The 13324-nt window shown below is 45.4% G+C and overlaps 1 protein-coding gene across 2 annotated transcripts in view; it reads left to right on the forward strand.

Moving 5' to 3' along the window:
- Positions 1–9175: 9175 nt before the first annotated feature.
- Positions 9176–13324, forward strand: part of LOC119161865 (zinc finger CCHC domain-containing protein 24) — a 251549-nt gene continuing 247400 nt past the window's right edge. The window contains exons 1-3 of one of the 2 annotated variants that reach the window (XM_075880193.1): positions 9176–9537; positions 10693–10968; positions 11425–11589. In XM_075880193.1, the coding sequence (XP_075736308.1) occupies positions 9421–9537; positions 10693–10968; positions 11425–11589 (558 nt within the window). In that variant the 5' untranslated portion in view covers positions 9176–9420. The other variant, XM_075880194.1, reaches the window with a different exon arrangement.

A 13324-nucleotide genomic window follows, 5' to 3' on the forward strand; every position in this document is an offset into this window, starting at 1 on the left:
GAAAGTGTTGTAGGCCCGAGTGCTCTAATTTGGGTGCACGTGAAAGAACCCTAGGTGGTTGAAATTTCCGGAGCCCTCCACTATGGCGTCTCTCATATTCATATGGTGGTTTTGGGACGTTTAACTCGACATATCAATCATCAATCATCAACTTTTTTAATGGTATACAAAACACCAACTGGCATTCGTCCACATCTGCCAGCCTGGCCCCCACTCCAGGTTAAAGAGGCCCTGAAACACTTTTCTGAGTAACGATGCATTTAATTCACTGGAAAAGCATATTGACTTCAAAATTCAACGCCGCAAAAAACTTAATAATCCGCTCAGTACGAGTGGAGTTATAAAGATTTGTCACACGCTACAATGGTTTTCTCTCTTCTCTCGTCCCGACGAAAGCGCTGGAAGCTAAACAGGGAGGGATGGGAGGGGCAAACAAAAACGTCACGCGTGCTTCGTGACCTTGAGAGCTTTTTCTTTTTTTCTTCAAATACGCGGCTTTTTCAGTGTGATCGCGCGCGCACACGTGGACAAGTGTCAGCCTCTCGCAGTGATCTCTGTAACAACCGAGCGCTATGTTCAAATCAGCCAGTGGCTAATAGATGTGCAATGTACGTGTGATTTTGGAGCGTCTTCCGTCCTTAGTCGAGCGAAGGCAAAGCTATTTTCAGCTGACTTTGATAATTCATTGTCAATTCCAGTCCGCATGCTACGCTAAAACATTTGGCTCGCGTGTTCTCGGGAGCCTCTATACTACCGATCGGCAGCGTTTTCTGACCACGCTAAAAATGTTTTGCGGGGCCCCTTTAAGGGGGTGCTTCCCCCCTCTAAAAATAAATTCTTCCAACGCCTTTGTTTGTCGAGGCTACCTTGGCTATGTTAATTTTTTCTAACGCTCTTCAATTTAGGTCACTAATGTAGGCCTTTGACGTTCAAAGGGAATGGTTTGATGACGTACACAAGCTTTTTACGTTATTTATTTATGTATATTTATGTCACGACCAGACAGCCATAGAGGTGATCACGAGGGCCACCAGACGTAAATATAACTGAGGGTTAAATACAACTGAGATGGCTATCAGGCTCTCCCTGATGGTTCACTTACATCCGTAAATACAGACGGGACCAAACCTGTTATCTTCCTCTCTTTTCAACAAGACCACGATTTCGATGGCCCACACCGATATAGACTTTTTTCGGTTTCGTAAGCTGCATCATGCGGTTTACTGGTGTGCTTTAAAGAAACCCGGGTGGTTGAAATTTCCAGAGCCCTCCCCTACAGCGTCTCTCATAATCATATGGTGGTTTTGGATTGATAAACAGCACTACATGCCTATCAAATCAATGCATCATGCGGTTAAAGACAACGGGTGTGAACTGATGTTATGCTGAATGTTGCAAGAACAAAGAAAGCAAATCCAATTAGGCAGAAGGAAGGAAGAAAAAGCGCAAGGACAGAGAGGTTAGCCAGTTCTTAGACCGGCTGGTCACCCCGCGCTTGGGAAGGGGCTTAGAGGAATAAACGTTGATAGAAAAAAGTGTTATAGAAAAAAAAAACAACAGCAAGGTAAAGAAACATAAATAAAAAGAAAATACCACAGTACCTTAAGTTTATCGCTAGTACCCGTGCCACACGGGCAGAGAAAATGGCATTTACCCCCGAATGTCTTCAGATTTATTGCCATTCGCGCGGTGCCACACGGGCGAACGAAATGGCATTCGTCCGAATGCCATTCGCCACCAAATGCCTTCGCCAGAACTTAGTTGACCGAGAAATGCCTACTCTCGACGACACAGCTCGCGAAGTGCGATTTACCTTAAAGTAAATAAAACAAATCATATTCAGCTAAAAATAAAACTTCCCTTCTTTTATTTGCACAAAACTTTTAAAAAAGTGCTTTGAACGTTATACGAAGATCAGGTTGAAATGGTTTAAAATTATTTGAAGTTCAATGTCCTGAAGCTCACGCATAATAACTCGTCTCTGCTTCAGAATTATTCGCTCTTGAGCACGATGCTTTGCACGGAAACACACAAGTGCTGCCATGAAAAAATGAGCTCTGCGAACATCTTCTGAGAGATGCGACAGGTGCGATGCGACAGGCGCCATTTTCTAATTACGCTGTGGATCTGACTAGTGTTGGCTTAAATTGCTACGGTCGGCTGCAACGTCGTAAAACAAAGCAAGAAACTACAACTTAGGGCATCGTAATATGTTTATTTCTATTTTTAATGATTATATGATGTGTATGAAGCTTGTAAACGCTTGTTTATTTTTTTATTGCTATTCCCCCAATGCTCACTTGGAAGGTGCTGTGATCGACATCATCAAGTCAAATGTCATTCGCTTTGGACGTGTAGCAGCGCCGCCGAAACAAATGTCTTTCGGGAACTGAAGGCCTTCGCCACCAAATGACATTTTCTATGCCCGTGTGGCACGGGTATAAGACAAGGCACCCGCGAAAAATCTAACAATGCTTTCAAAGTCTTCTGGGCTGAGGATGTACTTGGCCAGTGTCCCAAAATTCTTTTTTTTATGACAATGGGCGACCATTCAGTGCAACTATAGTGCATCGAGGAAGTTCTTGCCTTGGAGCAATAAAACGGGTGCACTCATGGGGAAACTGGGCAATCGTTTCTTGGCAGCTGCAGTTATGGCACGTAGATGTGTTGGCAATTTCAATAAGAAAGAATTTGCTATAATGAATGCCACGCCAAGACATATGCACCACAAAAGTGTCTCCTCAGCTCCAGATATTGATTGATTGATTGACTGATAAATGGGGTTTAACGTCCCAAAACCACCTTATCAATATGAGGGGTGACGTAGTGGAGGGCTCCGGTAACTTTGATCACCTGGGGTTATTTAACGTGCACCCGAATCTGAGCACACGGGCCTACAACATTTTCGCCTTCATCGGAAATGCAGCCGCCGCAGCCGGGATTCAATCCCGCGACCTGCGGGTCAGCAGCCGAGTACCTTAGCCACTAGACCACCACTGCGGGGCTCCAGATATTCCAGAGAGAAGAGTAAGCTTTATATTAAAATCAAAGGTATGTAGGGGAGCGTTTGAGAATTCCGCCGAGTTCCACTATGTAAGAGGGTCGTCACGAGCCAGTGAACGAAGCCTTGTAGTTGTTGATTCTTGAGATTGATATGGTTATTTGGTTTGGTTTGGTTTTGTTTGCTTTATTCAAGCAAAATTGAACAAGATTGCCTTGGGGGACACGACTAAAGGCTAAGTAAATGCCTGACTTGATTGTGCCACCCTGGCAGCAAAGCAGAAACATACCGCAAGTACAGTACGCAGAAAATTACAACATCACGTGTTATCTTACACGGGTACCATATTCGAACAGGAACTGCCAGAAGTGTTATGGATTGGGTACCGTTATATACAGATCGAGCGGCCTCATCTGCGCAGTCGTTGTGATATATACTACAATGACATATCCGCTGGTACGCTATGCTGGGTTCTTTCTCAATTGCATGGTGATCAGGAAGGTTTATACCAGCTAATATATGCTCATTCGACCCGTTATCGAAGGGTATCATTGAAAAGCTGGCTTCGAGCCAGAAAAGATTACGCCAATGCAAAGTCATAAACTTCAATGAGACTGACTTCATGGAGCCCTCCTGCTGTGTTTGCTGAAGAAACAGAGCCGCGTAAATTAGAAGGCATCCGCTATAGGCTTCTCTTGCAGGAACATTAGTGTGATCTGTTTCAGGACGAGGTGCGTCATCTCTTTCGTTTTCGGGATGCCAGGAGTGGTTAGAAGGGCTTCGGGTAGGTGTAGGTATCATAGAAAAACGCTTCTGATGCAGCATGCTTGAAGTGCGATGGAAGCACTACGCAATAAAACCATATAAACCGAGGAACAGAAGTTGATGCATCACTATTACAGATGCACCCCATAATTTTCTAGAGAGAAAACCTTGGTACGCGGGATAGCATGGTGAGTTTCACGTTCATGTAGGTGGTCGCAGGGCTTGTGACTAAAAAGTGATGGGTGAGTAAGAGTGTCTTTTGTAAGTAAAAGCCAGATTTTTAGGCATTCCATAGCTTGTTTTGAATGCCAAAAATGGGCAAGCAATGCGTTGCTTTAGGCATATATATATATATATATATATATATATATATATATATATATATATATATATATATATATATATATATATATATATATATGCGCAATAGATTGTTGCACAAATGCAAATTATTGCAAACGTAGACGTGCGTGGTACCCATCAGCTTTCCAGTGTTCTGCACGGGGGTCGTCTTGTGTCTCCTGTGGAATAATCACGCCCGTGGGCACCTTTTTGGCATGACTGAGAAGGGCAGAGCAGGAGCAGATACCCAGACCACTAAAAGACGAGAAGGAAGATAGTCCTCCTTTTGACCAGATTGAAACACAGACAGCTAAATAAACCCGTGGCAGTGAACACCTTAAAAGTTAGTTACAAGCAAAAGAAAAGCTACGTGTGCGTCATATTTTTAAAGACGATAGTCTTTCTTTGGGACCTTCGACGGAAAAATTTTGGTTTATCTCTCTGTCTGTGCATTTGTGTGTTTGTCCGCCCTTAACGATACCCTAAAGGCACAAACAATACTCTAAAAGACCGACCCCATCAGCAGCACTCACCAATATTGCTCAATATTTAGCATTCATACTTGTGCGATTGTCAGTGAGAAAGCAATTGTTCCGCATATCTGAGGCACCATAACAACACGTCAAAAATCTGCATGTGTGTCTTTACTAGAAAAGGCGTACATAAGTAATTTCAAAGACCGTAGTGCTTATCCCGCTGCGCTGACAATGCAACGCTTGCCAGAAAAGGCAAGTGTTTCCAACGCTTTGCTAAGACGAAATGGTGGTGGCACCTACCCGTAGCCTTGCGTTCTATACCTTATCGCCTCCGAGACGGGCGCGCACGCCGTGCGCTTTGTTTTCCAAGATAACTGCCAGATAGCGCTCATATCTCACGTGTGACGTGGCTTGATGCACTCGCTCGCCTCCCATGCATGCTCGAGGTGCTCTAACGCAGTGCCTCCAGAATACCATTCACCAATTTTCTTACGCAGAACATCAAATAAACGTTTTGTTCATTCTCTCTTGCGTCTTTCGACGACATTGGCAGTGTGAGAGGCAGATGCTGGACCAATTTTTCTTGCTGCTTTTTTCTTGCTTTCCCTTTTTTTTTTCGCTGACTGCTTCCCGCGATTATGAATTCGCCAATGCTCACACAAGGTCAGCGTGACGGCGAATGATCGCAAGCGCAGGTTATCTAACTAGTGCCAGCAGCTGTTTTCGGATAGATGGTTGATATACAGGACTACGTAGAACTCCATAGAGATCCGAGCAGTCAGTGTCACGCGGTTACGAGCAGAACGGTCTCCGACTGCATCAGTGAGTGAAACTTGAAGATAAATATAGTGTTAACATATTAGCACCAGTTCTTGAAACAGTTACACCCTTTCTAAAGGGAACCATGTGGGGATGCGAAGCAGCGCTGGTGTTCACTTGTGTTTTAATTTGTATTTTCTCGTATGTGTTTCATTTGTGTGCGAAGTTGTGTATATGTTTCCCTTTGCGTGTATTGCCATATGCCTGCCGCAAAGTGAACACCTAGTGCTGCTAACAGAGTGAAATGGAGCAACCAAGCGCAGCATTATACACGAGCACGCATTCGCGCTCCTATATAAACGTATATAAACAGCGGAGAGGTAAACGGGAGAGGTGAAACGAGGCGGAGGCAGCACTCTGCCACCTCCTCCGCCCCACATCCTCGCGTGAGCGCAAGGAGAAGGGAGAGAGTGGGCGCATACGCAGTGGGAGGGTGGATGGTCGCTGAGGGACGCACACAGCAACAAGCATAATCTGCTTGGTATTAAAAAAAGCAAAAGTAGAGAAATAACGAGCCCCTCCAACAATTCCTTCTTTCATATTTTCATAGCGAGGGTTTCGTCCCGGTAGAGTTGATGCCTTAGGTAGCATGCGAATGTTTATTGGTTAACCGCCACCTCGTTTACACATCACGTGTCCCGTCCTTTGATGTAATAAATGTGTTCCACACTCGCCGCCTGAGCTAAGAATGGCGCTGGCTTGGACTCCAAGGTAATAAGCACACATAAATACCCAACAGGAATCTGGACAAGGGAGCACCCTTTGTTGTAGCTCAAATGGTAAAGCATCAGACACGTAATTTCATGGTTGTGAAAACGAACCCACCCACAGGAAGAGTGATTTTTTGTCCTCTTTAATTTCTTTTTCACTTGAGGAAACCATTTCATTCTTGTTAAAAATCAGAAATATTGTTCCCTGTACTTTATTGCCTTCATTGACTGTCAATTTCATTCGTCTATAATTTTGAAGAGAGGCGTCTAAAGACATTCGTAGGCATTTATTCAGAAATGCCAAAAATAGGCACATAAGTACTTTAGAAGCCCTGAACTTAACTGATCCTTTACATCTAATTCATACTGATTTAACATTATGTTGCGATAGAAATGCAAGGAACAAAATGGTCATATGCCTAAAGTTCAGTTTGTAGTTACAACAACTTCACCTCTAATAGTGCTCTTCATAAGAAGTGGCTTTGCACTGTTCGGCTACTTGACTAGTTTGACAATAAAGAAATAACAAAAATAACAACAATTGAGCATGAAGGGCTCACTTCACTCCGGACTGCTGTAACCCAGCTTGCGCTTCAGCCTCGCAAAACCAGGCTAATTTAGGTACCTGAAAAATTACACTGGGCATACGCTGTTCGCGCACACGAAGCACAGCCAGCGAAAAGGCGGCGGCCACGTAGTGGTGTTACTCGAGCTATGCCGAACATAAACACATCAGACATTTATCATGCCTATTGTACGGGGGTCTAGTTTGTGTTAATGTGCGCGTATATAGCGAAACCTGAAGGACTTAACTCGAAGCATACACTCAGTTGAAACCACCATGTTGCGAGAGCAGCAGAAACATCCTGTGTTGGCAAATGCAACTGATTATGTCAAGAAATGCTGTGCTGATGTTGATGTATTCGTGTCGCGTACAGTTTTCGTAGAGGTAAATGGGTCAATTCAATGCTAACCAGCACATGTCACTCTCTTTTCCACCATTTTCGGTGTGTTGGGAAATTAGTAAACACTGGGTAGGTTCTGGAGCCGAAGTTTAGACAAGTGGAGTTATATCTTTCAAAGTGCTGTTGTTATCGGCCTCCATGTCTTGGAGGTGCTTGAACGCGTGGGATCGTTTCGGCTAAATCTACACTTATTTGTTCTGAGATTGCAACGCTCCCAGAGATGTGCGGCGCTTATATACGCTTGGTCGCTACAGACGCCTGCGAGCGTATATAGCGAGCAAGCGAATGTAAGTGCCGCGCATCTCGGGCTTTCCAACCCCATGGAGGGAAGCCGGTCTGGCTTCAAAACGTTCGGTTTCTCAATACAATTTTTGGTTGGAGTTATCTAATTGTCTCATTCTATCCCAACCAGCAGACTTCTGCCAAATGTTCACCTTTGATGCTTAGAAAAAGTGGTCACCACTGCACTGATTTGTTCATCAAGGTATGCACCAGCCAATGAGCCGAGCATCTGGGATCAGTCTTCAGGAATGTTTCCCACGTTCCGGGGTGCCTTCCCGTCTTCATTTTCCACACACCGTCGCCTTCCTGGCACCTTAACGACATCGATGAATCAACACTGCACGTGGGACACCACTATATTTCACTGTGCTGTGTCGAGTGGTATAATCGCGATCTGTCTGGTGTGGCGCATTTTTACATTGCCGTGGGACGAACAAACCTTGCATCTTCCTTCTTTACTGAGTTTGGAAGGAGTAGATGTTTGACCTTTCTAGTTTGGGGGCGGAAATGAAGACGACAATTTCATTAGACTGTATCTTGACTGAATTGCGTTGTCCTGCAGGGAATCTCGGGAATACGCAGGTTATAAAATGTGAGCGTCGAGACGCAAAAATGGATGATATACCATAATTCATGTAGTATTGCGCAACCTTCAACATGTAAATTACTGTAGATAAACGTTTTTGTTACCAGCTCCAGCTCCTCTTCACTCTGAGACTTGAAAGACTCTGGTCCTGGATAATGAAAGGCTCTGGTCCTGGACAAACAGACAAATGTATACAGACAGACAGACAGACAGACAGACAGACAGACAGACAGACAGACAGACAGACAGACAGACAGACAGACAGACAGACAGACAGACAGACTGACAGACAGACAGACAGACAGACAGACAGACAGACAGACAGACAGACAGACAGACAGACCAACATTTTTGCGTCAAACTTCCCCAAGAAAGACTATAAAAGAGAATGCTACAAATGGCGCTGTCATCTTGCCGCAACTCAATGCACTCGCGTGGGCCCCGTCAGCTGCAGGTTCACATGGCGACGGGTCAAAAGGGAACGGTAATCCTTCAGCACTGGTATCGCCGCTGAAATCGCAACTGTCAAGTTTCGAGAAGCTGGCACAGCTCGCTGCATGGTCGAATGACTTCACCGATTTGTCTTTTTTGGCACTGGCACCAGTCATGTAGACGTCGTACGAAGCCGCTACCCATCCCGCTTCAGAACCATGCATTTTTTAATTATTGATGCGTTTTTAAAAGCAAATTTGCAGTGCCTCCATATTGCAGTATTGTCAATACCTCTTCGAAACGACAGTGTCAAAATATGGTGAAAAGAACTTCGAAGAGGCTTTCGTTAACAATCGGAGATGTCCAGTTGTACTTCGTAAGAGCAAATGATGATCGAATATGCTGGCTAACAGGAAACGTAGCGGAAAATTAGGAATTTCTTTTCACCTTATTATTTACTCCTTGCCATAGCGTGAGGAGGCAGCTAAACAGGATGTTTTTCTTTTTCTGATTAACCTCTGTTTCCTTACCCTTCTCATTTATCGTTCTTTCTCCCCTCGTTATTGGCCTCCGTTCAGCAGCTCCCTCACGAGAGTGTCGATGAGCGCCCACGCTCGTGCGATTCGTGGGAACGGTTCCGCACCGTGTTTACGACGCGAAATGTGAGCGCCGCCGCCGACGGTGATATCCCACTTGTTCGCACGGGCCGCGTTGCCGACCAGCAAGCCTCCCGCAGGAGGGAGCACCCGGCTGCATGAGAGGAGCATTCCTCCAAAGGCGGCTTTTTATAGGAACTCGGTCGGTCCCAGCCGGAGGCACGCGGCCACGGGCTCGCGAAGAAACACACTGTGGTTGTGCGGGTTTGTGTGTGCGTGCAGAAGGGGAAATTACGACTATTGGACATTGGTCGCTTGCCACCCAGGACAACGAGCTCGTTCGGAGCGCAGCCATGCGAGAGGCCCTCGGACGCGGTTAGCGTCGCGTTTCTGCTCCGTCGTCGTGGCTGTCTGTCATCGCGCGTTTGTGCGGCGTGCCCTTGGCGATGACGGCGGTGGAGAGTGTGGCTGCGGCCGTCTACCAGCAGCCGTCGCCACCAGGCCAGCTCCTGAACTTGGTCTACCTTACCCTCGCCGATCAGACGCTGCACACCGTCGATCAGGTAACAATGGGATGACGCGCGCTTCCCAGAGCTGATGCTGCGTGAGTGCCGTCGCCGCCAGAGCGGCTGACGTGACGCGACTCGGGTAACAGGTTGCAAACACGACGTGAAGCGCAAGAGAGCAGCGCTAGTCACAGACGGAGAAGGTTCGTTGTGAGACGCAGGGCTTGCGCCACTGGTGAGCTGCCTCGATTTATCCCTGTTTTTACAGGCAGATCAGTTGGCATTAACGATGAGTTACAATAATAACCTGTAGTAGGACGTACAGAAAATTTCGAGTTTCAAACAATGCACGTTTTACCTGCAGGGTCAGTTTCTATTGTTTAGCGCGGGAGTCCTGAGTAGCTTCTTGCGATGAATTCTGCTGTCTATGGCACTGATTCAATGCTTTTCAGTTGTACACGCTATTCAGTTATTCGCTCACGTTAATAGAGGTTTATTCTATTCAGTATGCCTGAACATAGCCCAGCTACAGCTCTGGCATTTCCGCGTTTTTTGTGCATTTAGCGTTCATTCTTGAATTGCAAGGCTTAGAGAAATTATTGTATCACTATTGAGTTCAAACTGTAGTATTTCTATGGCGATGAAGGCTTCGAGCAAGAAAAAAACTACAATTGAAAATTACAATTGGAACAAGTAGTTGCCAGGGGTTTTTAGACGTTGTTGCTGAACATCTCTAAGTGCCACATGGCTACACTGCTGAGAGCACAAAGTGCATTTTTGAAGGACTTTTCCCACTGGCATATTAGGACATTAATCGGCGTCATCTGAAATATTTTGAGTTGCATCATCGAGCACTACTAAATTGATCGTTTTATTGAGAGTACTCTGAAAAGCGGCCAATGTCGCCTTAAGTCTGTGATAAGAGAATGAGTTTACAAAAAGTTGTGTTTCAATTGTTTCTAACTGATAACTTCGGCCCCATCCTTACGCTGGGCATACTGTAACCGTCCTTCTCCCTAACGGCATAACGAAGCGGCTGTTAGCTTAAAAAGTGGCAGTCAGTGTGAAAAGTAGCATTAGAGGGCAGCGTTAAAAGATTTACGACAGTGTAAAAAGATAGTATAACGAGAAAGCTTTGTTAATTCGGTCCCTGCTTAGCTGCACGTGCCACAGTATCGATGGTGCATGGCGAGTGTGTTGCCCCATGTGCAGGTCAAGTACAGCATGCCACCGATGATGGCCCCTTCCGCATACTCCGGCGAAAGCTACTGCGGCGCGTACCCTACGGCCAGATACTCAAATGAATACTCCGACGGCTACTGCACGGAATATTCCCCCCGAGGAACGTTCACTGAGCTGACAAAACGATTCTCTGAGCTCATCCTCGGGGGAGGAGGTGACCCCAGAGCTGCGAGACAGCCTCCTCCACCAGAATACCTTTGCCATTTGTGTTTTTGCAAGGGGCACTACATCAAGGACTGTCCACAGGTAAGCACCGGCTTTTCTTTGCTGCCACGACTCCGAACTAAACACTTCTATACAATACTTGCGAGGTCGCTTCACGTATCTTGTCAGAAAGGGTCCTTGCACATATCTGATAGAGATCGTCACGACAGTGCAACCCATTTGTGCGATTGCAAAAATAGTGAAAGCTCCTTTTCCCGAAGCACAGTTCATTACTTATTATGCGTATGTTTTTGTAGATAAATTTAGATGTGCAAATTTTCGCGGCACCACGATACCACATGCCCCATAGTGTAGATGGTGGTGAAGTGTATAGGGTTTTAGAGCTCAAGAAAAGGCACCCACGAACAAATACTGTTAATAAGGCCTTTTTATTTTGATTCGGCACCTAATGAACGAGTAGGATTATATGCGACAATTGCTGCACGGCACTATTTGAGATCATCCTCTGCATAGGATACGTAAACGCAATGCACGCAGGCACGTCCGAAAGGAGAAGGCCTTACGCCGTACCAGGGCAAGAAGCGTTGCTTCGGCGAGTACAAGTGTCCCAAGTGCAAGCGGAAGTGGATGAGTGGCAATAGTTGGGCCAACATGGGACAGGAATGTATTAAGTGCCACCTCAACGTTTATCCGCACAAGCAGGTAGGTTCGCATGCCTTTTTTAGCCCCTTCAGAATGTGAATTTAGAAACAATTTGCTTGATATGTGTGCGCTCAAGGGGTAGTGACATTTGCTTTGATAACTATGTTGTTTGGTGGTACTAAAATCAAACAGTGTGCATTTGTCTAAGACACAGAAACATCTTTAAGTTTTTTAACAGAAATTTCTACCGCAAGTTTAGTGGCACACAATGCACATTTTTTCTTCGGAATATTTGAATATGCCATCTCAGAGCACACAACAGACGGAACTTGCTCTTTACAGAAACCATTGTAGTAATATAGGAGCTAATGATGACGTTTTTCATTGTTCGATTTGGAGCAGTTTTTTTTTGGGGGGGGGCGCCGTGCCGTGAATATAATGTTCCCTGGGCGATATGGAAAAAGGTTCGGCCTTTCCCTGGTTGTTTCAAATTTACTCGCTCTGCGCCGGATCACTGTTACCTGCTCTGGCCACTATAGTTGTGGATTCGGGCGGAAACGCCTCAGGTTGCTTGCATCACATCCGCCGTGTCTTGTATCTGTTGGGAAAATGGCGGCTTCCGCAGCTGCCATAGCAAAAACTGCTTTCGCCAGTTTGTGGCACGTGATCGCAGACCTCCTCTTTGCTCCCTCGCATAGTGTTCTTGCGTTTGTATTCGTGATATCCGATAGCCCACGCCAACATTTCGGTGGCCACACTGAATCGACCATTCAAACAGGCCTCAAGTTGGAGCACTAGATTTTCGTTGTCACAATTAGAGTCATATTGAGATGTTTATTGTGGAGATCGTAGACGATTTTGCGTCTTTGTGCATTTAGGAGCAGCAGTTCGTAGGCTAGTTGCATCGATATCTCTTTTTTACCCTTGTGACACCTAGGACAGAATTAATGCAACCCCCAAAAAATCCACCTAAATTTTTCCCCTATAAAACTTTTTGTTGTTTCGATGGTATGATTTATCGTCGGCCTTTTTTGATATTGACGGTTTCTGCTTAACTATATCCTGAAATTCACTTTGATATGAATAATATTTATAGGGGGTGCGCGTAAACAAGTGGGCACATATATTCTTTTTCTTTTCATAAGTTGTTCCATTGACCAGTTACCATATTTAAGATACGTTACTCATCAGATTTACCTAGCGTTTTCTCTGAAAAGTAATCCAAGCATGTTATCAGAACACCTGCTGAAATGCCATCCCACATTCCTAGAAAAAATAAAAGAAAATGTGCGAGAGTAATGCAGCAAGAAAGCAGCTTCACTAACGTGAAGCCATAGAGTTAATATACTGACTCTACAGGAAAAGCTCTCCATAGGGCCCATGCATCAAAACCATTCAAACCAATAATCACTCGAGTTCCGCCATGATGGAACGACATTCAGCTTTCAGGTGACGTTAACTCGTACTCGTCACAGCCTGCTGCAATAATCTGTGGTATTTTTTCTGTGTCGTGGATCTCTCTTGCAATGCAGGAAGAAACTGTGACATGAAGTCGAGTGTTTTGCTCATGGCAACAAAAAACGTGGAGGACATATACGGCACTGTGTACGACTCACTCGGCGCGCAGGCAAGCCGGCGCAATAGGACGCATGTCACACCACCATGCTCTGAGGCACAAAAATGGTGGCGCCATCTACTAAACAAACTTGCAAACGCTCTATTCGGTGCGCAGTAAATTGCCCAATGGCCATTGTAGAAACCTGTCTTTGGTAGAAACCTGACATGCATTGAAAGT

The sequence above is a fragment of the Rhipicephalus microplus genome, chromosome X (genome assembly GCF_043290135.1).
Source record: "Rhipicephalus microplus isolate Deutch F79 chromosome X, USDA_Rmic, whole genome shotgun sequence".
NCBI lineage: Eukaryota > Metazoa > Arthropoda > Arachnida > Ixodida > Ixodidae > Rhipicephalus > Rhipicephalus microplus.